Source organism: Lampris incognitus, chromosome 7 (assembly GCF_029633865.1).
Source record: "Lampris incognitus isolate fLamInc1 chromosome 7, fLamInc1.hap2, whole genome shotgun sequence".
In the NCBI taxonomy this organism is placed as follows: domain Eukaryota; kingdom Metazoa; phylum Chordata; class Actinopteri; order Lampriformes; family Lampridae; genus Lampris; species Lampris incognitus.
The window spans coordinates 34,263,813-34,289,436 of record NC_079217.1 but is presented as its reverse complement, the minus strand read 5'-3'; the positions used below and the strand labels follow the sequence as shown (position 1 = coordinate 34,289,436).

General features: G+C 43.8%; 1 protein-coding gene across 1 annotated transcript; it reads right to left on the bottom strand.

Moving 5' to 3' along the window:
- Window positions 1–898: 898 nt before the first annotated feature.
- On the bottom strand, window positions 899–22,551 carry slc6a4a (solute carrier family 6 member 4a). Its single transcript, XM_056283127.1, has 13 exons — window positions 22,068–22,551; window positions 18,692–18,826; window positions 17,176–17,398; window positions 14,392–14,530; window positions 11,900–12,034; window positions 11,583–11,686; window positions 11,068–11,195; window positions 7,154–7,266; window positions 5,521–5,652; window positions 5,114–5,213; window positions 4,402–4,502; window positions 4,023–4,190; window positions 899–1,055 (listed from the first exon to the last, which is right to left on the bottom strand). Exons 1-13 carry the CDS (start codon window positions 22,549–22,551, stop codon window positions 981–983), a joined length of 2,037 nt encoding a protein of 678 aa, XP_056139102.1. The 3' UTR covers window positions 899–980.
- Window positions 22,552–25,624: the final 3,073 nt, after the last annotated feature.

Here is a 25,624-nt window from a genome sequence, read left to right as displayed (position 1 = left end):
ACACACACACACACACACACACACACACACACACACACACACACACACACACACACACACAGAGTGCTTCACAGTGTAGGGAGCCCATTACAAATGAATGATTAAAATATTCCACCTTTCAGGACACCGGCCAAATACAAAAAAAAAGGTTTACAACTGAAAAATAAAGAATGCCAGATACGTTATCCAAACAACTGTAGAAATATCAACACAAAAATACATATTTGGCTTCAGCAACATGTAAAAAGATACCTGAATTTTGCTACATATCAGAATGCATAACTTAACAGTCTAAGACAGAAATGCAACCGGAAGTAGTGAGAGTGGCTTGATAGAGAGGTGTTTGGGTCTTCACCTAAAATACACATTATTTTTATGTGTATCCATGCAATGTGTTTGAGTGTCCATGAGTCATACGCTACACAATGTCCAGAGTCAATAAGTAAATGTAATATTGTATAAATAATATATATGTTGTTTTGTATTTTATATAAATTCATATACTCAAATACAGTAGAATGCGCGATTATGAAGTACTTAGCACTTTTTTTTCTATTTTTTTTTTTGCCCGATTGGCTGAAATGACTCTTGTGAATGCATGAATGTTTAAGGGAGTGCGGATGCAAAGACTGTGAGAACTCTTCTTTGTGACTGGGTAGGAGCATGGGGTAGTGATGCTTTGCAGATGATAAATGCCCTGGGTTTGCACGTGACACTGCAAAACTGCTTTAAAACCAGCTGAACTCAAGTGAGGTAAAGAAAGCTGTTCTCGCTTGCTTCTGTATGATTCTAGATTCTGATCTGAGACCTGGATGTCAAAAAAAACATCAACAACAACACCAACAACAGTAGGAGATATACTGTATGAAAATAGGCAGAGTTGGTGTCAGGTAGCCCCCTTGCCCTGTAGTTGTGTAGCATGTCCAGAGGAGGGCGCTCATAGTCATAGTGCCGCCATCCTTTCAGGTCAAGGTTAGAGGTCAGACTGCGTTTGTGACAATGAGGTCCCTGTTTCCTTCGTTGCTGGCCTCTGGAGTGATGCTCTTTAAAAGACGCTGTGAGCAGAGGGAAAATACAAGTGTAACCAGAGGGATATGGATAAATAGACAGCGAGACGGAGACAGAGCCGTAAAAGCAGAGAAACCGGGAAAAAAAATAAAAAAAGGAAGCACCGAGGGGGAAAGGGAGGGGCAAGAGAAAGAAATGACATACACTACCTTGTCACAGTTCGGCCTTGCACAGCCTCATCTTTCTCAGTTGGTGAGCTACAATGATCCCCCCCCCACCCCCAGACCCGGCCCCCTTACGCACACATGCCCACATGCAAACACACCTCCTGCAGGTTGACAGTATGTGTCAGTGCCATTGTGTGTACTGGCAGCAGTGTCAGCAGAAGAGAAGAGCAGCCATCACAGCACCGCCTGACAGTCTCTTCGATGCCTGTCTCTCCTCTGTCATCTAGTACATGAGTTTTTATCTTCTGTTCTGGCAACACCACATTCAGCACGTGCCAGGGACTGGACATGTGTGTGTGTGTATGTGTGTGTAAACAGGGAGGCTACCTCTGCACCCATGCACTTTTCCTGTTCATCTCACACGTATGGAAGAATGAAACTGTCCCTCAGCAGTGGAGAGATGCTAACATCATCTCCATATAAGGCAAAGGAGACAAGTCCCTCTGTGGCAACAGCCATGGCATTTCACTACTTGCTGTTGCTGGAAAAGTCCTGGCTAAACTCATGCTACACAGGCTGGTAAAAAACATCTCAGAGGAGCTGTTGCCTGAGTCACAGTGTGGGTTCAGGAGGAATAGGAGTACTGTGGACCTGGTGTTCACAGCACGGCAACTCCAGGAGAAGCGTAGGGAGCAACACCAGAACCTCTTCATAGCCTTCATCAACCTGTCAAAGGCTTTCGACACAGTCAACAGGGACATCCTATGGAACATCCTCCTGAAGTTTGGCTGTCCACGAAAGTTTGTCAACATCCTTCAAAGATTTCACGTGGGGATGATGGCACGTGTGACCATTGGAGGCCAGGAATCCGAGCCCTTCAGGGTGTGCACCGGGGTACGTCAGGGGTGCATCCTTGCTCCAGTTCTCTTCAACATATTCCTCCTGTGTGTGACATTGCTGCTCCACAAGGAAATCAGGAAGGACAGTGGGGTTACTGTGGACTTCAGACTAGATGGAAACCTATTTAACATCCGTAGGCTCCAAGCGGTCACAAAAATTACACCTGAGCATATCATCGAGTTACAGTACGCACATGACTGTGCAGTTGTGGCCCACACATCCGAGGCACTGCAAGCTACCCTTGCAGCTGCTACAAGGGCGTATGGTAGGCTGGGGCTCTCTATAAATGTGACAAAGACTGAAGTAGTATGCCAGTGGGCATCTACTCCTCCATCTCATTCACCAACCTTCACCATCTCCGACAAACCACTTGCAACAGTGGAATCCTTCAAATACCTGGGCAGCTTTCTCTCTGACGACTGCAGCATCGACAGGGAGATGCAAAACCGGATTAAACAAGCGTCATCCTCTTTTGGCAGACTTAGGAGAAGGGTCTTTCAAAACAAAGACCTCAACCTCCACACCAAAATATCTGTCTACTTGGCAGTTGTCATCACGACTCTCCTCTACAGCTGTGAGGCGTGGACCCTGTACAGCCACCACCTCAGGATGCTTGAGGCCTTCCACATCAGATGCCTACAATGCATCCTGAGGATAACCTGGCGTGACCGAGTGCCCCATACTGAAATACTCCACAAGACCAACTGCATCAGCATGGAGGCTACCATCACCCAGCACCAACTTCGACGGCTCGGCCACGTCATCAGGATGCCAAAGGAGCGCTTACCGCGTAAAGTGCTGTATGGCCAGCTACATCTTGGCCGCTGCTTGGCATGGGGCCAGAAAAAACGGTACAAAAACCAACTGAAGACCATCATAAAGAAGTGCGGCCTGAACCCGAGCCAGCTGGAGGACACTGCCACCCAACGCTCCATCTGGCGGCAGCTCTGTCAACAAGGGGTGCAAAACCTCGAGAAGGACCGCCGTGATTGACGGACCAGAAGACGTCTGAAGAGACATGAAGCCAGTGCCACACCTACACCCCCAGTCAGTGCTCTCACCTGTTCTGTCTGTGGCAGACATTGTGGATCGCGGATTGGGCTTTACAGCCATAAGAAGATTCACAAGTGACAGAGGCAGGATTGTCATCATCGGACACGACGGACAACCTAAAGCAAAAAAAACCACTTATGCAATACTGTCTGTAAGTTGCAAGCAGTGTCTTTGTCCACATCTGCGTCTACGTTTGTCTTCGTTTGATGGCTTGGAGAACTGGCTCTGGGCGGCACGGTGGTTAGCGCGGTCACCTCACAGCAAGAAGGTCCTGGGTTCGAGCACTGGGGTAGTCCAACCTTGGGGTAGTCCTGGGTCGTCCTGTGTGTGGAGTTTGCCTGTTCTCCCCGTGTCTGCGTGGGTTTCCTGTGGGTGCTCCAGTTTCCTCCCACAGTCCAAAGACATGTAGGTCAGGTGAACTGGCATTTCTAAATTGTCCCTAGGTATGAATGTGTGTGTGTGTGTGTGTGTGTGTGTGTGTGTGTGTGTGTGTGTGTGTGTGTGTGTGTGTGTGTGTGTGTGAGAGAGAGAGAGAGCGAGAGAATGAGATCAGGAAGAGCCTGCATATTCTCCTGACAGATAGTTTTTTGCTGCTAATCTGGCCAGTGCCTCCTCCCTGCTCCTTGATGCTTGTCTCCAGTCAGCTGTTAACAAGAAGAGTGGGATGGCAGGGAGCGACCACAGACCCTGACGGTGCATGGGAGAAAGGGAAGGAGATCGGGGGGGGGGGGGGGGGCAGGCCAAGTTCTCCGTTGGGAGAAGTGGGGATCAGACACAAAGGTCAAGAAGGGATAAAGGATATAAACTCTTTGAGGAAAAGAAGGGCACGGGTATAAAAAGAGGGAGAGAAAGAAAGGAAAAGAAACGCATCGGCATGCCATGACAGTGTAATACCTGTTTGAATGTACCCTTAGCATGGAGCAGGTAGTAGACCATGTAAGTTGGGACGCAGATAAAGGAGGAGACACCGATGCAGTAGCCCAGAGTGGTGGTCCAGGCTGGGTAGTGATAGTTAAACAACCTGACCTCTGGAGTGAAGGCCAGGAAACTGATGATAATGAACTGCAGGAAAAAGAAGTACAACAGGTCATCTGTGCCATGAACCAAATACATGACCCTGCTCCCTTATTAGCTTAGATATCAAACAGCTGCTCATGTAATCCTCTATGAGTAATTGTGTGAGCATGTTTTTAATGTGTGTGTGTGTGTGTGTGTGTGTGTGTGTGGTGTGTGTGTGTGTGTGTGTGTGTGTGTCTCTCTCTCTCTCTCTCACCAATAAGAAGCAAGGGCAGATGGCCACCCAGCAGATTCTCCAGAATATGCCCGGGTAGAAACCAAGCATGAGTTGGATGTCACTGCAGAAACGACTGGTACCTGGAATATTCGCACAAGTGCATGCATGGAGACACAGACACAGACACACAGACACAGACACACACAGACACACACACACACACACACACACACACACACACACACACACACACACACACACACACACACACACACACACACACACACACAATCAGTGCAAGGTCTAAAGCATTTATATGACTTGGGCTTTGGCTGTTAAAACTATCATTTACTGAGTAATTCCTCTCAACATATCAGATAACATTTACCAACGAAATCAGGTTACTATGCAACAGTAAAAGGCAAAAGGGCATCTTTATCAATCCAAAATCACACTCGCTGTCACTTGTGTGTGTGTGTGTGTGTGTGTGTTTACAATGAAACCCTTCTGTGTTTCCGCTATGAAACAAACAGAGTAATACCCAAGATGGGGCTGGCTCTGAGGAGCTCATGATGGCTACGTACCAAAGAAGAGCTTTTCTCTACAGCCTTCCTGATCCTCCTTACTCCATCAGTGTTGCATTTCAAACAACAAACCGAGCAAGCTTTCACTTTTATTCCTCAACCTTCATTGTGGGCCTCATCGTTCTCATCAACAGTCCAGCCCTCTCATCTTCATCACGACTATTTACCATAGAACCAGGAGACAGCGATGACTTCCAGCAGGACCACAGTGATGACCGCCGGCCCTGTGGCATACTCCTCAAACAGTTTCACCACGAACGCACCCCCCTGACACCGCAGACACAAGCATGAGGAAGAGGAGGAGAAGGAGGCAGGAGCGGAGGATGAAGAGGAAGAGGAGCAAGGATTATGCATGGATATGCATTCAAGGAACATCCGTGATATGCATCTTTTAAACAGCTTGAAATTATTTTTTTCCACTCACTCATAGAGAAACATTATAGATCGCAAGGGCTTTGTTACCAAAAAACTGAAAACATTATTTTGCTTATATTAAGGGTGGCAGCGGATTCTGATGTTGATTCCAATTTGATTTTAACCTTCTCATTCCTGTCTGTAACATGGGTCAACTTACATATGTGAGTGTGGAGAGTGCTCCCAGGTAGCAGACAATCACCAAGCCTAAGACAAACCACTCTCTCCTCTTCGACAGGATATTAGGGAACTCATCCAGCATAGCTGTGATAACACCCTCCAGACCTGCAAACTGGAGAGAGAACACCAAGGACACATACACATACACACACACACACACACACACACACACACACACACACACGGGGGGGGGGCAGAGGCGGGGGGGGTAAGAAAGGCCCATCCGAGAGAAAACAGGAGAACCAGAAGGAACAATGGTGGCGTTTTATCAAGTGGACACGTAAGAGGTAATCATAAAAATATGTTGGCAGGCTACAGTGCTGTGAAACCCTCAGAGTTCTCCTTACCAACATCCTGTCCGATTACAGTGTTCCAAGCAACTACTGAGACCTGAGGGTAAAGAATCTATTTAAATACGCATTGACATAAAGAGTTTCTTTGGGAATTTTTTTTTATAAATTTATTTCTAGTTTTTCCCCTTATCCCACCCAATTATCCCAATGGCATATGGCCGGAACTCTTGTTGAATAACTCCCCTGGCTCACGTTTCCACAGGAAGGAGATAGTCGTAACACCAGCTTCCTTCAAACTCGTGTTGGCTGCTCTCGCCATTTTACACGATGAAGCCTCGCATGGATTGCATTACCCTCAGGCCGCGAAGGAGACACAGGGAAAATGCATTTGGTTGCTGGGCTGCAGGCACCCGGGTGGGCCAGAGGGGTCGCTGGAGAATGACGAGTCCCCGAACACCACACCGATCTACACCCACTATCCCTCGGGTAAGGGTGGCCTAATGAATGCCTTACCGTGTGGACGCTCTGGCCGTGACCGGTTACGGCGAGTCTGGGATATGAACCTCCCAGCCACATGACGAGTGGGGTTGCAAGAACGGTGGGTTATTCCGCTCGGCCATCACAGCGGCCGGGAAATTTTGCCCATTGGTACCGCTCCCAAAAGGTGCCGATTTTGTCACTCAACCTTTAGCGAATGGATGAAAACTCCGAGTAGAGGATGTCAAGACTGTCCGACACAAATTTCACTTTCACCACTGAGGTTTGTAGCAATATCCTTGGTTAAAGAAAAGAGGAGCATGACGACACCGGCGCTGGTACTACTACACTGATTATCAGTCGATGATAACAGCCTCACGAGGTCTCTCCAGCTGGCTACTACTGAACAGATAAGTGCAGGCTTTTGGAGACAAGATCACAACGTAACACCAATATAGTGAGTCTTATCATGATGTAGATATTGTGCATGGTTCAAAATGGAACTCTGACTGCAGATAATACCTCACACCTTTATGGAGCCCTGCCTTGAGACCAGACAAATATAAGATAAATGTAGGTGTTTGCTCTAAGAGCTGGGCAAATATGCAACAACTGTTTCTAGGTTTGGGATTAAAGCTAATGGGAGCTGGAGACCAGGTGACAGTAGATAAGAGAAAGCACAATGATGAGGAGGCGATATAAGCAGTACATTTTGGGGGAAGGCTACAGAAAACGTCAGTGGATTGAACACCAATTTAGACTGCCGTATATCAATTTCATTGACTTATGAGAGATTACTTCAATAAAGTGAGAGGCTGTTGCTAGTTTTGGAGACCATCTTACCGTGCTATCCAGACCCAGCATGATGATCATAAGGAAGAAGATGATGGCAAAGAAGGTGGCAGCAGGCATGTTGGCTATGGCCTCCGCATAGATAATGAACAGCAGACTGGGACCTGGAGAGAAACAGAGTAGAACAAGTCAACAGAGAAGGTTTATTCACTGGAATGTTAATTTCAAGTTAAATTAATTAGTGGTGTTAAAACCCAGGTCTGACAGACTAGAGATTCCCAACTTCAGACCTAAGGGTCCACAGAACTGCTGGTTTTCTATTCCGCCCATTGCCTGTGTAATGAGGAACGTTTGAGACCTGGGAAAACCATCTGAATAGAAAGAATAGAAAACTAGCCTCAAGGGCCAGAGTAAGGAAACCTTTGTGACAGAGTGGCCCAGCCATATTGTCACGTTGCAGGATAAAATCAACTGCAAGATGATGGATATTTCACATGCCAAAACCCCAACTATTACTTTCAATTTAAAAAAAATTAATCTATGTAAATAAGATCTCTGTTTCACACAGGATTAATAACTTTATTTATATAGCACTTTTCTAAAAACAATGTTACAAAGTGCTTTATAAAGAAATAAAACCAAAAAAGGCAAAAATAAGAAAAGAAGAAAGAAGTAAGAGTAAAAATATAAACGGTATGACTGAATAAAAAAATCAAATATTTGTAAAAGCTTTCACAAAAGGAAAAGTTTTAAGACAAGATTTAAAAGAAGCTAGAGACTTGGTTTGTCTTAGTTCAATAGGAAGAGAGGTCCATAGTGTTGGGGCTCTAACAGCAAAAGCCTGATCACCCTTTGTGACAAACCAAGACCTAGGAATAACCAGCAGGCCTCCATCTGGTTTACTTTATTAATCCATGTGGGGAAATTATGCTCTGCATTTGACCTATCCTAGCTAGGAGCAGTGGGCAGCCACCGTGCAGCGCCCGGGGACCAACTCAAGTTCGTCTTGCCATGCCTCGGTCAGGGGCACAGACAGGAGTATTAACCCTAACATGCATGTCTTTTTTGATGGTGGGGGAAACCAGTGCACCCGGAGAAAACCCACAGCAGACACGGGGAGAACATGCAAACTCCACACAGAGGACGACCTGGGATGACCCCCAAGGTTGGGCAACCCTGGGATTCAAACCAAGGACCTTCTTGCTGTGGGGCGACAGTGCTAACCACTAGGCCACTGTGCCGGTGGACTTAATGGGCAAGAGGGCGTATAACAGGTCAATAAACCAGAAATGTATGTTGGAGCAAGACTGTTTAAGGCCTTAAAAGTGAGCAATACAATTTTAAAATCAATACAAAATATAACAGGGAGCCAGCATAGGGAGGTAGGCACAGGACTGATATGGTCATGCCTCTGTCCTGTTAATGAGCTGAGCAGTGGTGTTTTGTACCAACTGCAGATGGTGGAGGGAGCCCTTGCTGATGATACCCGAGTAAGCTGTTGCAATAGTCAAGCCAAAAACACATACAGGTACAACTTTTTTGCAGATTGGCAATTGATAAAAATGACCTAATTCTGGAGATTACTTTGAGCTAGAGAAAGCATGACTGAACAACATGTTTGATTTGATTATCAAAACTGAGGTTAGCATTGAATATTACCCCAAAATTCCTAACAGCCTGCTAAAGACTACCTGACAGATCGACATGATTAGTACCAAAAGGGCTGATGGAATTTGGGGGACCATACAGAATGGCCTCAGACTTAGCTTGATTGAATTTAAGAAAATTTTAGGACATTCAGGATTTAATGTCAGAGAGGTAAGTTATTAGATTTGATAGGGTGCTAGGATCTATGGATTTTAGTGGCATGTATAATTGAGAGTCGTCAGCATAAAAATGGTAAAACCCATCGTGATTTTGGCATCCAGGTAGCGTAGCAGTCTATTTAATTGTGTACCAGCATGGGGATCACCTGTTCAAATCCCCGTGTTACCTCTGGCTTGGTCGGGCGTCCCTACAGACACAATTGGCCATGTCTGTGGGTGGGAAGTTGGATGTGGGTATGTGTTCTAAGTTGCTGCACTGGCGCCTCCTTTGGTCAGTCGCGGCACCTGTCCAGGGGGGAGAGAGAACTGGGGGGAGTAGCGTGATCCTCCCATGTGTTATATCTCCATGGTGAAATTCCTCACTCTCAGGTGAAAAGAAACAGCTGGCGACTCCACATGTATCGGAGGAGGCATGTGGTAGTCTGTAGCCCTCCCCGGATCACCAGAGGGGTGGAGCAGCGACTGGGACAGCTTGGAAGAGTAGGGTAATTGGCCAAGTACAATTGGAGAAAAAGGGGGAAAATACAAAATAAAAGAAAAAGAAAAAAACACATCATGATTTTGAATGACCTGATCAAGGGGCAGCACGTACATAGAAAACAGAAGGGAGCCAAGAACTGAGCCTTGAGGCACACCACAACTCAACTGAGCCATCGAGGAAGTAGAGTTGCCCAGAACAGCAGAAAAAGTTCTGTTGGTTAGGTAAGAGCTTAACAAATTAAGAGCCGAGCCCTTGATGCCAACCAAAGTCTCTAAGTGATGTAAGAGGATGCTGTGATCAAATGTGTTAAAGGCAGGCCTTAAGTCTAAAAGAACTAAAATTGAGCCATTACCTCTGTCTACAATCAGCAGTAGGTAATTAGTGACCTTAAGTAGACCCGTTGAAAACGTCTCCTTGAACAGCTTAGTGGGAATGATGTCTACGATGCAGGAAGAGGAGTTCATATTGGAGACTGTACTCTCTAATACTGAAACTGTAATTGGTTAGAGCTGGGTAAAATGGGCAGAATTAACATGGGGAATGGAGTGAATGGAAGGGCCATGCTGGATTTCAGACCTGATATTCTCCACCTTATTTACAAAATGAATGAGAAATGTTTTGGAAAACTCAACATCAGGTTCAAAAAAAAAAAAGAAGAAGAAGTGGAGGGACCATTAATAACAGAAGCATTACCCCAAAGGAAACTTTAGGATTGTGGTTATTTCTTCATATCAGTTCAGAAAAGTATGCGGATATTGCATCCTTAACTGCCTTCTGGCAAATTAACATTTGGTTTTAAGGGTGTTATGTGGTAATTCAGACTTGTTGATCTTCCATTGTCATTCTGATTTTCTACATAGTCTTCTAAGGGCACGAGTGTGATTGTTCAGCCAGGGGAGGTTATTTTATTTTTGTTTCCTCGTTTTAAACGGTGCAATTTGGTCAAGGATGGATAGACACTGATCACTGAATGAATTTAACAGTACATCTGGATTGAGGGGGGTTAAAGAGGGATTAAAGGATGATGAATTAAAAGCATCACACAATTTAACTGCAGAGTCAGTGTTGAGAATGCGAGAGCATTTTTTTAGGACAGTAAATAGGAATAGAGCTGTAGTGGAACTTTGAAAATGACAGCTTTATGGTCAGTTATGTCACCTTTGTTCCACGAGTCAAATACCGTTATATGGTGGCTCTCTCATGAATTTTGAAGCAGGAATTTCCTTATAAGAGCAATGTTGCTAATAACTTGGCTTGCTTGGCAAGTTATACAGTCTGATGCCCCACACTTAATTAGCATATTGTTAGCAATAGCTTCCTGGTGAGTAAATTACTGTTTTAAAATAAAAAATGTGCTACGAAAAGCTAGCATTCAAATTACAGAAAGTCAGTGGCCTTTGTCTGTGTCAATTACTGACCCTATTTGAGGTGACTTTGTTTCTTCAAATTTAAAAATAAAATTGAGTTTGGGACAGTGAACCATTTGCTGGTGGAATGACATCAGAGTGGTCCACTCCATAGACAACTTTGAAATAATTTATCAACTAAAGCCAAAAGATATTAATAGCTGTTTTGAAAATGCATTTTTCTTTCTTTCCCAATCATCTCTCAGTTTTATTTAAAATGAGATGTAAGTTGAAGGAGGTGTGAGGTCCTACCAGCATCTTTAGCAACAGCATCCACGTCCTGCCCCCTCATCTCAGCCATGTAGCCCAACACGGTGAAGATGACGAAGCCAGACAGAAAACTTGTCAGACAGTTTACAGAGCTGGTCACCAATGCATCCCTGAAGAAAAGGCAGGTGAGAGGAGATAGGTTCAAGGGGGACGTTAAGCACGAGTGTTTTTTCTAATGTTCAATCAGATGTAAGATAACCTCCACTTTTGTACTTTACACATGATTTTTTTTTTTACACAATTTACACTTGAAAGTTTGGATTCCAGTCACAAATTACAGATAGGCAATGTGAAGAAATGGAGGATACCAGATGAGAGAAATAATGGAAAGACAAAATTGGGCAAATACCGCAAAAAAAGAAGACGTGCCAAATCAAGTACCAAGATCATCATGATTCAATTAATCATGATGAAAGGACAGGTTGAAAAAGAGTAGGTGTTTAACTGCAATGTTTTATTTTATGTTTTTGATTTGATCTCTTTGATCTCATTCTCACTTGTAGCAGTTGTTGTGTAATGGATTGTAGCTGGCGAATGCAAGGAGCACGCCGAACCCTGGACCAAGCGAGAAGAAGATCTGAGCCGCTGCGTCAATCCACACCTCGGAAAGGCAAAGGGATGGAAACACAAGGGAGAGTTTGCAAGGCAAAGAGTGGGAGAGAAGGGGTAATGATGAGTGAAGGAGAGGAAGGGAATAGAAATGTTAATTCAGAGAGGTAGAAAACAAAGAATCATAAGAATCACGGTGCACAAAGATAAAAACAACACTGGAGCTGAGAGCTCAAAGTGTTTTCAGTTGTGTTGACTGACTCACTGTAGTGCTGAGCAGTTTCTCCCAGTTGGGTTTCAGGTAGAAGACCACTCCCCTCCAGGCCCCTGGCAGAGTGGCCCCACGGATGAGCAGCACCAGGAGGACCAGGTAGGGAAAGGTGGCAGTCACCCACACCACCTGATAAAGAGGGAAAGGTAAAACCATGTGGATTAAAGTATAATTCTGCGGGTGTGTGTGTGTGTGGGGTTACAACCTTGGTCTTAATTCTTATCGACTATGGTAACTTTTCTCACTGCCTTCATTTTGGGGATTCAGGACATGGGACAGAATCTAGATGCAGCTTTACAATGGCTTGTTATTGGGCAACTGAACACAAATCTTAAACCCACAACCAAAAAAAAAAAAATGTAAAAAACCCCCCAAAACTATAGCACCCCATTTAAACTGTGTAAATGATTTCCTGTTATCTGTGAATTATCAATTGTGCTGGCCAGGAAGTTTATCAGTGGTTACTAAACACTACCTAGGCTGGTCATTTCTGAGAGCTGAAATAGGAAGTAGCTTGGCTACGCAATTAACCATTGAGAACATTGGACGTTTAGAGTAATAACTAGAGTAGTAACAACTGTGTTACATTGGAATTGTTGAAAAGTGCGGCTTTTGTGTTCGGTTACCCCTTAACCAGTTCTAAAGTTCAGTTGTAAAGTTGAGTCCAGCGGTGCTTCCAGAGCCGGTGAGTAAAATGACATCATATCCAATTTGTGTGACGGCAAACATATGTGCATATGTGCAGCCCAGTGGCCCAGTGGTTAGCACTGTCACCTCACAGCAAGAAGGTCCTGGGTTCGAATCCCGGGGTTGTCCAACCTTGGGGGTCATCCCAGGTCATCCTCTGTGTTGAGTTTGCATGTTCTCCTCATGTCTGTGGTGGGTTTTCTTCGGGTGCTCCGGTTCCCCCCACCATCAAAAAGACATGCATGTTAAGGCTAATCTCTGTGCCTTTGACCAAGGCACAGCAAGATGAATCGGAGTTGGTCCCCGGGCGCTGTACGGCGGCTGCCCACTGCTCCTAGCTACACAGTTCGGATGGGTTAAATGCAGACCAGAATTTCCCTACGGTATCTATAGTATATCAAAATAAAAATTACACGGGGGAGGGGGCTTTAGGAGTACATGGATAAGCAGCATCCAGAGGATCACCTTGGACTTGTCATTTACCATAAGAGGAGGATGGAGGAGGAACAACTTGCACATGCTTTCATTGCTTTTACTCCCATCATGCGCTCTTTGCTTTTCTGGTTTCCTTGATTTCTTCTTCTCTTCACTTTTTTAATTCCTCCATTTATCTACCTAGTTAACCTTTCCCCTCCCACTCATCGATGATTTTCATAAGCACAGAGACCACCACATGGACATTTTATAAGCAATTTTGTTTTGCATTGTAATTGTATCTTCTAATGTTGGCCAAGTGTGAGTACTAGTCTTTTGAACAGTCATGTAAAGATGCACTGTACGTCAGTAATACAGTGATTAACAGGAATCGATGGGCAACCTTTCACTTTTCAGTTTCAGTCGGGATGTTAGACTCTTCAATATATACTTTATATTTTATATAATCATTGCATTTTACTTATTTAAACATCTAAGTAGTAATTGTATGAATTATGCATGTTTTCACTATGCCTTACGTTATCTTTAAGTCACTCATGGAGTGGTTACAGTAAACCTGTTATTGGCTGTCTACTCTGCCCACTCTTCCCCTACTGCATGTCCATCTATCCTCTGGAAGATGGATTTTTCTTCAGATGACTCTTCCTGAAGCTTTCCCCATATTTTTTCCGGATAAGGTTTTTTTCTATGGAATTTTTCCTCATCCGAATCATGATCTATAAGAACATGGAGTGTCATACATAAATGTAACATGTAAATGTGAAGTTCTCATGGGACTGAAGTGTGACTCAGGAATATACAAATACCCCCTTGCCCCCCTTTTTTTTACTTCCCAATTGTATCCGGCCAATTACCCCACTCTTCTGAGCCATCCCGGTCGTTGCTCCACCCTCTCTGCTGATCCGGGGAGGGCTGCAGACTACCACATGCTCCCCCGATACACGTGGAGTCACCAGCCACTTCTTTTCACTTGACAGTGAGGCGTTATACCAGGGGGACGTAGCTCATGGGAGTTCCCCCTCCACCTTGAACAGGTGCCCTGACCGTCCTGTGTGGGTATGTGTCCTGGTGCAGCGACCAGGACACATACCCACAGTCGGCTTCCCAGCCACAGACACGGCCAATTGTGTCTGTAGGGACGCCTGGCCAAGCCGGATGTAACACGGGGATTCCAACCAGCGATTCCCGTTTTGGTAGGCAACGGGACCGCTACGCTACCCAGACACCCGATACAAAATACATTTGACTTGAACTCACTTGACGCAAAAAGACTCATCCTTCACTAACTTGCCAACTAATGACGATGATTTCCAACTGATGATAGCAATCGCCTACTCATCTATCCCAGCACTTCCCTCACTTACTTTCCCGGATGTCTTGACCCCCTTCCAGATGCTGAAGTAAACAATGGTGAAAATGAAGAGGAGGCAGAGGGCCAGCTGCCAGCTGATGGAGCCAAGCTGATGGAGGCCCGGGGACCGGTGTACCTGCAACACCTGGCGACTGGAGAAAGAGAAGAGGTGTGTGTGTATGGGGGGAGGGGGACAGGAAATAAAACGAGGAGAACGTAAAGGGAAGCAAATATAGCATTTACAGTTTGACGTTGAGAGAAAAGAATAGGAAACAGAGGAGAGAAAAAGGAGGAGGCAAGAAGTGGGAAATGAGAGGGAAGGAGGAAAAAAGACAATAGACGGGGAGGGAGAAAGGAATAGCAGAGGACATGAGGACACGGAGGGGAGAAAAAGCAGGACGAAGGGTACAAAGAGCAGCGATGAAGAAAGAACCAGAAAGAGTGGAAGAAAGGGAGAGCAAAAAAGACATAGAAAGGATTGAAGATAGCGAGAGGAGGGGAGAGGGGGTTGATAAATGGGGAAACAGAGTGAGGAACACTGGAAAGATGAAGGATAGAGAAGATAGAGTAGTGAACAAAAACTCTTATTGTTCATTATTCAAGTCATTGAACTTAATCCCTTAAAAAATAACACACACACACACACACACACACACACACACACACACATCTCAGGTCAGAACAGCTGACATAGGAAATGGAATGGATATGAAACATTTTAACAGATACAAAGGGAGGAAGACGAGGGATTCACTGTATCCAGTGTTCAGACAATTCTATCAATAAACTAATCACTGCAAACTTGGTGAGAAATTACTATCGGCCAACAAGAAAAAAGGGCAACAAAACAGAGAAGACAAGTTGAATGAATGGAGAGGTTTACGTATAGGCCAACAAGTCATTAACGGTGAAAACAGGAAGGAGACTCACTTAAAGGAGGGCGCTATTTCAATATCTCAAAGTCAATAATGCCTTTACATATCAAATCTCTCAGTAGACAGCTAGGCACAACCTGGTGAGTGTAGGAGTGAGCCAGTATCCTATACTGACTCAAAGAATCAGATGAATCTAAAAAAAAAAAAAAAGAAAAGAAAAAGAAAAAAATTCTTGGGCAATACAAGGAACTGGAGAGGTGTGGAGGAAGAAAAGCAATGGCTCAAAGGAGGCTGAATCAGTTCATCTGGACACAACGTTTATTGACAGATATGTTTCATCCCTCAACTAAGTGACAGGTTCAGTCTAAAGTGACTGCAGGTATCCCCACCCTTATAAACAATACAGTACAATACAGTTGCATAACGACCGAAACCATTGACCAGTTTCATATGCAAACATGGGCGTGACCATTAACTAGAGTTTCGATGACCATGTAAGGGGTGGGGATGCCTGCAGTCAGTTTAGACTGAACCTGTCACTTAGTTGAGTGATGAAACGCATCTGCCGATAAATGTATCCAGATGAACTGATTCAACTTTCTTTGATTTTCTTGCCTGGATTATTCCGCATGCATCAAGACAAAAGCAATGGCCATCAAAACTAGTGCAGTGCAGCTTGCTAAAACCGTCATCAGAGTTACAGCATAGTATATGAAAAACAACGTATAAACACATTTAATGGCTCCAGACACCTTGTAGACATGATTCTGTCTTTTCTCAGGTCAGAGAGAGAGAGAGAGAGAGAGGTGTGGTCCTGAGGCCCCCTGTGGCTTTACCCTGTTAGACTATCTGTACGTGATTTCTTTTTGGAGCATCACATCAACAAACACAGTGCGGATGCTACATGGAGAGACAGAGGTGTCTCTGTAAGAAATGATGCAGGAATGAGGACTGACAGTGAGGGACTGGAGGGTCAGATGTTTCTGAAACGTTGGAACTTTGAGCAGAACACATTCTCCTTTGCTCTCATGGCGAACACCACCCACTGCCTCAGCGTGGAGCAATGTGAACTCCTCCTGCAGGCTCTCAGCAGAGACCAGAATTTGAAGCAAGAGACCAGATAAATAGATTTAATAATAATTGTGTGTGTGTGTGTGTGTGTGTGTGTGTGTGTGTGTGTGTGTGTGTGTGTGTGTGTGTGTGTGTGTGTGTGTGTGTGTGTGTGTGTGTGTGTGTGCAGTAATAATAATAATAATCCATTGTATTTATTTGTCATCTCTCCAGGGTTTAAGGAAATGTTGTAGGGGTAAAAGTACAGTGGATTTCCATCAAGGGTATCATTTACTTTTTAAAAATGAAAACACCATCTGTTGTCTGTATCCACTCAATTTCATTCAGGTTAGTGGGAGACTAAAGTCTATCCAAGCAAGCATTGAGCAGAAGGCAGGGAGACATCCTGACAGGTCACCAGTCCATCACAGGACACACACACACACACACACACACACACACACACACACACACACACACACACACACGACACATAAAGAGGTGTAGATGTAGAGGACAGTGATGGTGGTGTCCATATATAAAGGGCTGTTGGTGTAGAAGACAGTGATGGTGGTGTCAATGTATAAATATTTAGTCATCTATTCTAACTGTCTTTCATGTGTGCTGTAACTTGATGAGGATTTTTCCAGCTGAAATGCATTGGTTTCGATGTTGAAGTATTAATGTTTATTGCCCAATTGCCGGTACTGATAGTTTGCCAGCTATTTCACACCCCAGTGGATACTTTCCTTAATCGTTTTCCAGATGATCTAGTTGGTCTTGTTAACATCGCTAGCAGTGATCCCTGGACCACACCCATGTGTCTAGCTCTTCCTCTAGCCAAATACTACATCAGACTTACATGTACTTACGTATAGAACTCCTCGGCGGGGGAGGTGGAGGCGTTGGACCAGGACACATTGCGGTCAGTGGACAAGTAGCGGTAACAGTTGGGTGTGTTCCAGCTGTTGGAGCAGGTTGTCCAAGGTAAGCTGGGCCCTAATGATGATAGCAAGTAGTACAAGGCCCAGGCCATGATGGTGTTGTAGTAGAAGGCTATGTAGAGGGCAATGATGCAGATGGCAAAGCCTATACCTGGTGAAGGAGTTGAGGATGAGCATGGGGTCATTAGGGGAAAAGAAAAACTGTAGTCGAGAGATAATCTGAGAAAATGACGTGTGAAAGCGGAGAAAAGAGTCGTATTTCTGTAGTGGTTGGTATAGAAAACAGGAAACCATATTTAGTTTGAAACCTATGCTGCCTTTGCAGGTGGTGGACCATCAAACCAGATTCATCCATACTTGATCAACCTTTTCTTCCACACTGGTTAAAAACACAAGTGTGAATAAAAGTTAAAAGATTGTCCAAGACCACTCAATCATCACTCCCTTCTTCTCCCCCTCTGTGAGATCAGTGGTGTTTTCAAGCTAATTCAAGACCCCATTGGGTGAGTGGATGACATTTCCAAACAACAACAATTTACATACTATCAAATTTCTAAGCGGCTGGCATTTGGCATGGAAATGTGACAATTTCCATAACAGAGAGTCAGAACATCACACTGGACCTACAAGGAGATGGGGAGGCCCTTGAAGAAAACTGTACTGATAGGGTGAAGGAGGTTAAATTAGATGTCTCTCAGACTTCTGCTACTCCAGGCTGGACAGCCACATCATGCTGTCCTTCATCAGAAAGTCCTCTCTTCCCTCTTCTCTCACCTTATCTTCCCTTCTCCACAACTCAAGAAAACCTTTTCTCCAAAGTCAGTCTTTCCTCTAACATTCACTCTTTCCCAACATCCCTCCATTTCGTCTGACTCCCATTATGCCCCTTTTCTCTGCTCAGTTTCCCTCCTTTCACGCTTCTATCTTCTTTTCCCTTTCCCAGTCCCCCTTCTGCATTTTCACCTGTCCTCTGCACGTTAACCCTGTCCCGTTTCTCCTCTTTCCTCCTCTGTCTGCCATTCTGTCATCTATCTAAATTTAGCACAAAAAGTAAGGAAATTTGTGTTTGGTAGATTATTTCTTTGTTGTAACAATGCTTCTTGGCAATAAATCTTATATCAGGCACCTGATTGTCAGCACCAGGGGTACCAGAAGCTCAAAACAAGAGTCAATAGCAACAGCAAAATAAGCTGTTTGGCATTGGCAGAGAAGATTTGGCAAATTTTTCATGGGCGCAACCCACATACTCAGCTCTGCCGCTCATCCCACAAATGCATGTTCCTTACAAATGTGGCACCATTTAAAAGGGAAATAAACAGGCTTTCCAACGGTATAAGATTTATTGCCAAGAGGCATTGTTACAACACAGAAATAATCTACCAAACACAAATTTCCTTACTTTTTGTGCTAAGTATATTTTACTTCCTCTCGTCTCCTTTCTTACCTTTGAAAAGGGGGCAGATGTATTTCCAAATGGAGATGCAGCCGCTGCGGTGGAACTGACCCAGGGCCAGCTCCATGTAGAAGAGAGGCACACCCCCAAACAAAGCCATCAGCAGGTACGGCAGGAGAAAAGCACCTGCAGAGAAGTAGAAAGATGGCGGGAAGGAGGAAAAGGAGAAAGACAGGGACAGAACCAGGGAGAGAAGGAGGAGTAGGTGTGGTTGGTGAGATAGGAGAGAGACAGGGAACGGCAGAGGTGAGCGTGAGATGGAGCAAAAGATAGGGAAGGATGAAAGGTAAGGGGATTAAGTAGAAGAAAAGAAAATAAGAGTTACAAAAGAAAAAAAAGACAAAACATTCACCCTACGTCTGAAATCTCTTGAGCCCACTTGACATTAACCAGAGAAACACTTATTTTGTTCTCTGTAAAAATCATTATGTATCATCAATACCCAAACTTTTTATGGTCCTCTAATGTTCAGTCCACTCAGAGAAGAAACACTGAGTACTTTTCAATCAGTTTTGCGTTCAAAGAAAAGAATGCGCATTTATAAATTCTGCTGTGACAAACTGACTCCGATGGTGTTGGCTTTGCATTTGCTAAGTGAGGGAACAGAAACCTTTTGCCATTATGTAACCTGCGAAATGTACAAATGAGAGGAGGGTTGGTGATAAAATGAAGGAGAAGCCAAAAGCTGAGGAGCAGATGAGTAGAAAAATGGCTTCCAGGACCTTGAAACCTCTAATAACATATCACTCACTCACTCACTCTCTCGTTCACGCTCTCTCTCCTCTTTATCTCGCTTGCCCATTTTCCCTCACTTTCTGATTATAGATCTACTTTCATGTGTGTTGTGCATTTGTTATGTGTGTGTTTGTAGGTTGGTGTGTGCATGCTTTCTTGTGTCTCTCTTTGTGACATGAAAGCAAAGATAAGGGTTGATTGAGCAGCTGCTGGGGAGACAGGTTATTAAGCATGGAGAAAGAGACTGAAGGTGTTCTCATAAAAAAACACAATTAATATGGTTGCTGCTATCAAGTGTCTCCCAGGCCCCATCTCTGCCTCGCTCCCCGACCCACACAGAACACAGGAAATTGCAAAGATTTTATTATTGCAAATTCAATAAAAGTGGAAAGGGTGGCCCTAGTTGGGAAGTGTGCAGTAACTGTGCCACATAGATGAGAGAGACAACACAGACTTGGTGGAAAAATGCCCTCATGGACCTTTTTAAATGATGCCTTTGATGATTTAAGACATCAGCTCAGCCAGGTGTTCATTCTAAACCAGCCAAAGTTACCAGTTGAATGTGGTGCTAAACTGAGGTGTGAGTATTGCAGAAGGGCAGCATTTGAATAATCATGGATAGTGAGTCCCATTTTTCCATGTGATTGTATGGACAGTATGAGAGGAGAGAAATATGATATATAATGCTCAAACTTTTAACTGAATTGGCTTGATCTGTTCTATGAAGCCTACATGACAAGTATGCAAACCTTGCATAACAATTCTAGCCTTAGAATAAGCTTATATGCTACCACTGTTTTTACCTTTTTTCCTGGAAACTCTGGATGATGACACACTGTAGGTGCTTTTATTGATTTACATGAAGCATTTTGACACAATCAATCATTCCTTACTTTTGTAGGAATTTTAAAGCTATGGTATAAGAGGTGTCACACAATGCTGGTTAAGAAGTTATTTAAATAATAGATTTTAATATGTGAAAATTAAAACCACTGAATCACATTTTAGAAGAGTAACTTGTGGTGTTCCACAAGGTTTGTTATTGGGGCCCAAGTTATTTATACTTTATATAAATTATATTTTTACAGTATCTAATATGTTGAAATCTGTTACGTTTGCTGAGAATACAAATCTATTTTGTTCAGGAAGGACATGAAAGAATTATTGAAAATAGTAGAATGGGAATTGATAACGTCGGTTAGTTGGTCCCTAGGTGCTGCAGCTGCCCACTGCTCCTATACAATAGGATGGGTTAAATGCAGGGAGTAAATTCATTGTAAGAATACAATGACAAAATAAAGTGGCTTTCTTTCTTTCTTCTTCTAAAAATGGTTTGATATTAAAAAGTTATAACTAAATGAAAATAAAACAAGAATTATGGTGTTCTGTGGTTTCAGGGTTAATTGTGAAATAAAACTGAAGTTAAATGGAGTTGAAATTGAAAGAGTATTTGAAACAAAATGCTTGGGAGTGATTATAAATCAAACTCTGTTGGAAGCCACATACAGAATATATCAAATAGAAATGATCTAAATCTAGCCCTATTCTTTACAAAACAAGGGATCTGTTGAATAAGAAATCCATCCATCCATTATCCAAACCGCTTATCCTGCTCTCAGGGTTGCAGGGTGAATAAGAAATGTTTGCATATATTCTATTGTTCTTGTATAATGCGATACTGTGTTTAGGTTTGGGGAAATGTTATAAATAAAATAAACAAATAAAAAAAAAATAAACCCTCTAATTAAACACCAGAAAAGAGCTATTAGAATAATAAATAAAGCTTGTTACCATGAATCTACTAATCTATTATTCATCGGGTATTACATCTCAAAATTCTTAAGATATTGTGTACTTAAAAACATTGGAAATGCTTTTTGGAGCTAGAAGTAAAAGCTTTCCTGTTTTTATTCAACAATTTTGTAAATTAAGAGAAGGAAAGTATAATTTAAGGAGGTTGTATTTTTGGGGGTTGTACAGATGTGTTTCAGTTTCGAAAGTGAAGCTATGCAATGGTCTTAGTGACGAGTTGAAATTGTGTAGGTCTCTATTAAGTTCCAAAAACCCTTTAAAATTTAAAATGATTAAGGATTAGAATTTAGAGTAAATTTCCTTTTTCTTCTTTCCTTTTGTACTGCTGATACTCTGGGTTATCTTAAGGATTGTGTAGGATAGGCAACAATAAGCCATGGGCTTTAGCCTATTCCTTTTTCGGTCATTGGTTGAATTTTATTGTGTGAAATGGAATGGTGTAAACATGTATGATGTTTTGTTGGTCACACAGTCACACAGCTTGTTCCTTATAATGCATGACTGAAATAAACCATTCATTCATTCATGATGTACATATGTGAGTAGAGGTTGTATGTCTGTTTTAATGTAAGACTAAGTTTCTACTCCCTGGCAAATGTGTTGGATAACTAGATGTCACACTGCTGCCCTATACCTATTTTTAATTGAGACTTAATTGAGATGATGTTGCAACTCCAAATCCCATGTCCCCTCCATCTATTCTCTAACCCTCTCACCTCCCGCTAATACCTCCTAACTCTCCTCTCTTTCACCTCCTCTTATCCATGTCTACCTGTCCTCACACAGTTTCCTTCCTTCAGCACATCTTTCCCCTCCTCACCTCCTCCATTCTGGTAGCAAATGTAAGGGAAGCGCCACACGTTGCCCAGGTCCACAGCGTAGCCGATGACAGAGAGCAGGAAGTCCATCTTCTTACTCCAAGTCTCTCTGGGCCTCTCCAGACTGGTTTGCTGGACCACCAGAGTCCTAAGGCCACTGAGTGGCATGGACCCACCGGCACTGCCACCGCCGGACCCAGCGGCCGTACACCCTGAGCAAGCCCCGGTCCCCAGCACCTCCTTGGGAGTTTGAGGGGTGGCCGCAGGGAAGCCGTTGGAAACCTGCTGGCTGAGGCCACAGGTCAAAGTCTTGGGTCCCCTCTCCGCCAGCCCATCCACCAGCATCAGTCGACCATTCTCCTGCCGTGTCAAAGCTTCCGCCTCTCCCTCCAACTCTTTCTTCACCTTGCCTTTGTCCTGCTCACCCCCATTTTCTCCTCCGTCCATTTTCAGCATGGTTGTCATCATCATTTCTTTTGTCTCCATGGCGATGTGTTTTTCGTTGGTGTAGGTCAGGTGGTTAGGGCTGGAGGGCGGTTGATGATGTGGGGAAAGTGTCTGATGTAGCGCCCATCAGGTTTAGGGGGAGGGCTTGGGAATGGCAGAAAGACAGCTTAGGATGACAGGTGAAGTAGGAAAAGGAACACAGCCAGGTTAAACAGGTGAAGTAGATGGAGAACAGAGGGTAAAGGGACAGCTAATGTAGACAGAGAAAGGAGTGAAATAAAGTGAGAGAGGAGAACTTGAGGGCCCTCCTGGAACGAACAGGATGTGGCCGGCAGGGAGGCTTCGGGAGAAGGTTCTCAGATGTCTTCTGTAAGCATCCTCCTTTTCTGACACACACAGTGCAGGGACAGTGGTGCGAGATTGGCTGCAACACATTAGAGCAAAACAAACAGATAAGTCAAAGACAAAGACTCATTCTACCTTCCATCATCACTGTGTGTCCTCTTGTCTTTATGCCACAAGGTCACACTGCATGTGGCTGTGATAAAACACTAGCGATACATCAGTTGTGCCCAAACAGCAGAGTTGAGGCACTGCCTTCATAGATCTAACATAGACAAGGGCTGATGCATGGAAAATACACTCATTATGTCAAAAGCATCATGTCAAGTTGTCAAAATTTTACCTTTTAATCAATGACAAAAACACATTCTGAGACATTCTTCTACATAGGCCGTTCATCATTTTTGATAATTTTTTTAGAAATAAATCCAAGCTGTGTGTAAAATGTTTTGACAAAAAGAAGCGTAGGGTCTTTCTGCACATATTTTATACAGCAATAGTGAAACTATGAATCTACATCAATGCCAACATTTGTATGTTGAAGAAAAACCCTCAACAAAAGAGTTTTCTGCCCCACTCCTTTACAGCTGCCAAATACGGATCAATTAGGTTACACTTTGTTTTCCTGCGCACTTAATTGAGTAAAAACAGGTTTCCTGGTATAAAGTGTTCCACAGCTGCTGAGGAGAAATAGGTTTACATAGTGAACATGGCCTGTATATGTCAGCAACACAACCAACTGATATTAACTGAAAAAAAATCTTCTAATACTGTATCCATTTATTCTTCTGACAAACGACTCACAAACACTTCCCAAAACAAAATCAAAAATAAATTCACAAAAAAACTCAAACAAACAAAAAACAACAACAACAACATACAACTAGGAAAGTTCTTAAATCATCTTCAGGTACCCCTATATAACAACCTCCATATCATCCAGTGCTCCTCTACCGCATTCTCCACCTGGCCACGCAACAGATCCAAAACTTCTGCTCAGAGCTTACCTTTTACTTTCCACAAAACTTTTGCAACTGTGGCGTTACTCTTTGTTCCAAGCAATGACGAGCCTTTAGTGACAACAACGGCTCTTTTATTTCCACATGACACCTTTTAACCCATGAAACATGTAGTCTGATGGACGTAGAATAAGATCAGTCTGCTCTGATGAAAACACAGGGAGACGTTTCATCGACTCAAACTTGAGCAAAGAACTTTAAAACTGGGCTGCTGGGCTGAAAAGAACTGTGACAGGGAAGTAAGTGAGCACACTACAGGCAAAGCACGCTGCGATAGAGATGGAGGGAAGAACAGCGTTCTGGTGCTCAGCACAGTTCGCTCAGCGTTATCACAGAGCTCACACCGCATCAGCTGTTCACAATAGCTGAAGAAGGACCCACAGCGAAGGATGGATTGAGAAAACAGTAATTTCAATGTGCACGTGCGCGCGCACACACACACACACACACACACACACAAATGCAGACTGAATATAAAAAAAAATATCAAATGTAAAGCATATTAAAATTTTTCTAAACCAAAAACGGAAAGACTGGTCAGCCTGCACATGAAGGGGGATTATTCATTGGTTTGCCAGTTAGAGTTTGAAGATAATATCAAAATCGACAGGAAGATCAGTGCAGAAAAGTGAAAAGCACAAAAATGACCAACGGGACGTTTATGCCAAAGAAATGAAAAAAAAAACACGCTCCAGACCTCGCACTGTCATCTTATTGGGCTCTTATCTGAAGAGGTGAGGTTTTTCAATAGTTTACGTTGAATATTTTTCACTTGCAGTATAACATTTTGTGTGAAAACAACTTAGAAAGCATGGTAAACTTAACATTTAGAGTAAAATAGCAACGGCGCTAGAGTATCTTCTCACACACACACACACACACACACACACAGAGTACATTACCTTCACAGACTGAAAATGAAGACGGTGGGCAGCTGTCAGATATGTTGGACTACAGTGGCTAAAGTGCACACAGCCAGCAGCAGCTGCAGCGTCTTCAGCCCTGCATCTGAAGGCTCCTGTAGTATTGAGAAAACTTGCCTGAGAATCAGAGTGCACCAGCAACAAGGACCCACTATTTGCCCAATGAGCTCCAAAACCTCTCCCCTCTTTCTTACTTACGCCTCTCTCCGTCTCTCTCTCTCTGTCTCTCTGTCTCCAAGTCTCTCTCTCTCTGTCTCTCTCTCAATTCAAATGGCTTTATTGGCATGACGTAACACTGTACATATTGCCATTTACTCTCTCTCTCTCTCTCTCTCTCTCTCTCTCTCTCTCTCTCTCTCTCTCTCTCTCTCTCTCTCTCTCTCTCTCTCTCCCCGTCTCTGTCTCACTCTCTCTCTCTTCCTCTCTGTCTCACTCACCAACCGACACACACAAGTCCATATGCCCAGAGGGATGGATGGATGGGTGCGTAAACTCTCAAGAGAAAGCGCTCAAAACCAGCACGTATGCATGCATACACACACGCCAGAGATGCATTTCTTGAAATGTAGTCTTTTTACATACACATAATCCAGAATGTTTACATCAAACACCTCTCCTCAGAGCGCGCACACACACATTCACACGCGCGCACGCACACACACACACAGGAGGTGGTACTCACATTCACACACACAACCACCCCCTCCAAGCCCCCCCCCCACCCACCCACACACACACACACACACACACACACACAGGAGGTGGTACTCACAACTATCTGATTCACACACACAACCACCCCCTCCAAGCCCCCCCACCCCACCCCAC

Bases quoted from the DNA above. Each gene is read 5' to 3' on its own strand.
- slc6a4a (XM_056283127.1), bottom strand. From the start codon at position 22,551: ATGGAGACAAAAGAAATGATGATGACAACCATGCTGAAAATGGACGGA. The intron at 11,196-11,582 runs GTGAGAATGAGA...CCTTTTCTTCAG, and splicing joins TTACACAACAACTGCTACAA to GGATGCATTGGTGACCAGCT. The intron at 1,056-4,022 runs GTATTACACTGT...CTCTGCTCACAG, and splicing joins CTAAGGGTACATTCAAACAG to CGTCTTTTAAAGAGCATCAC.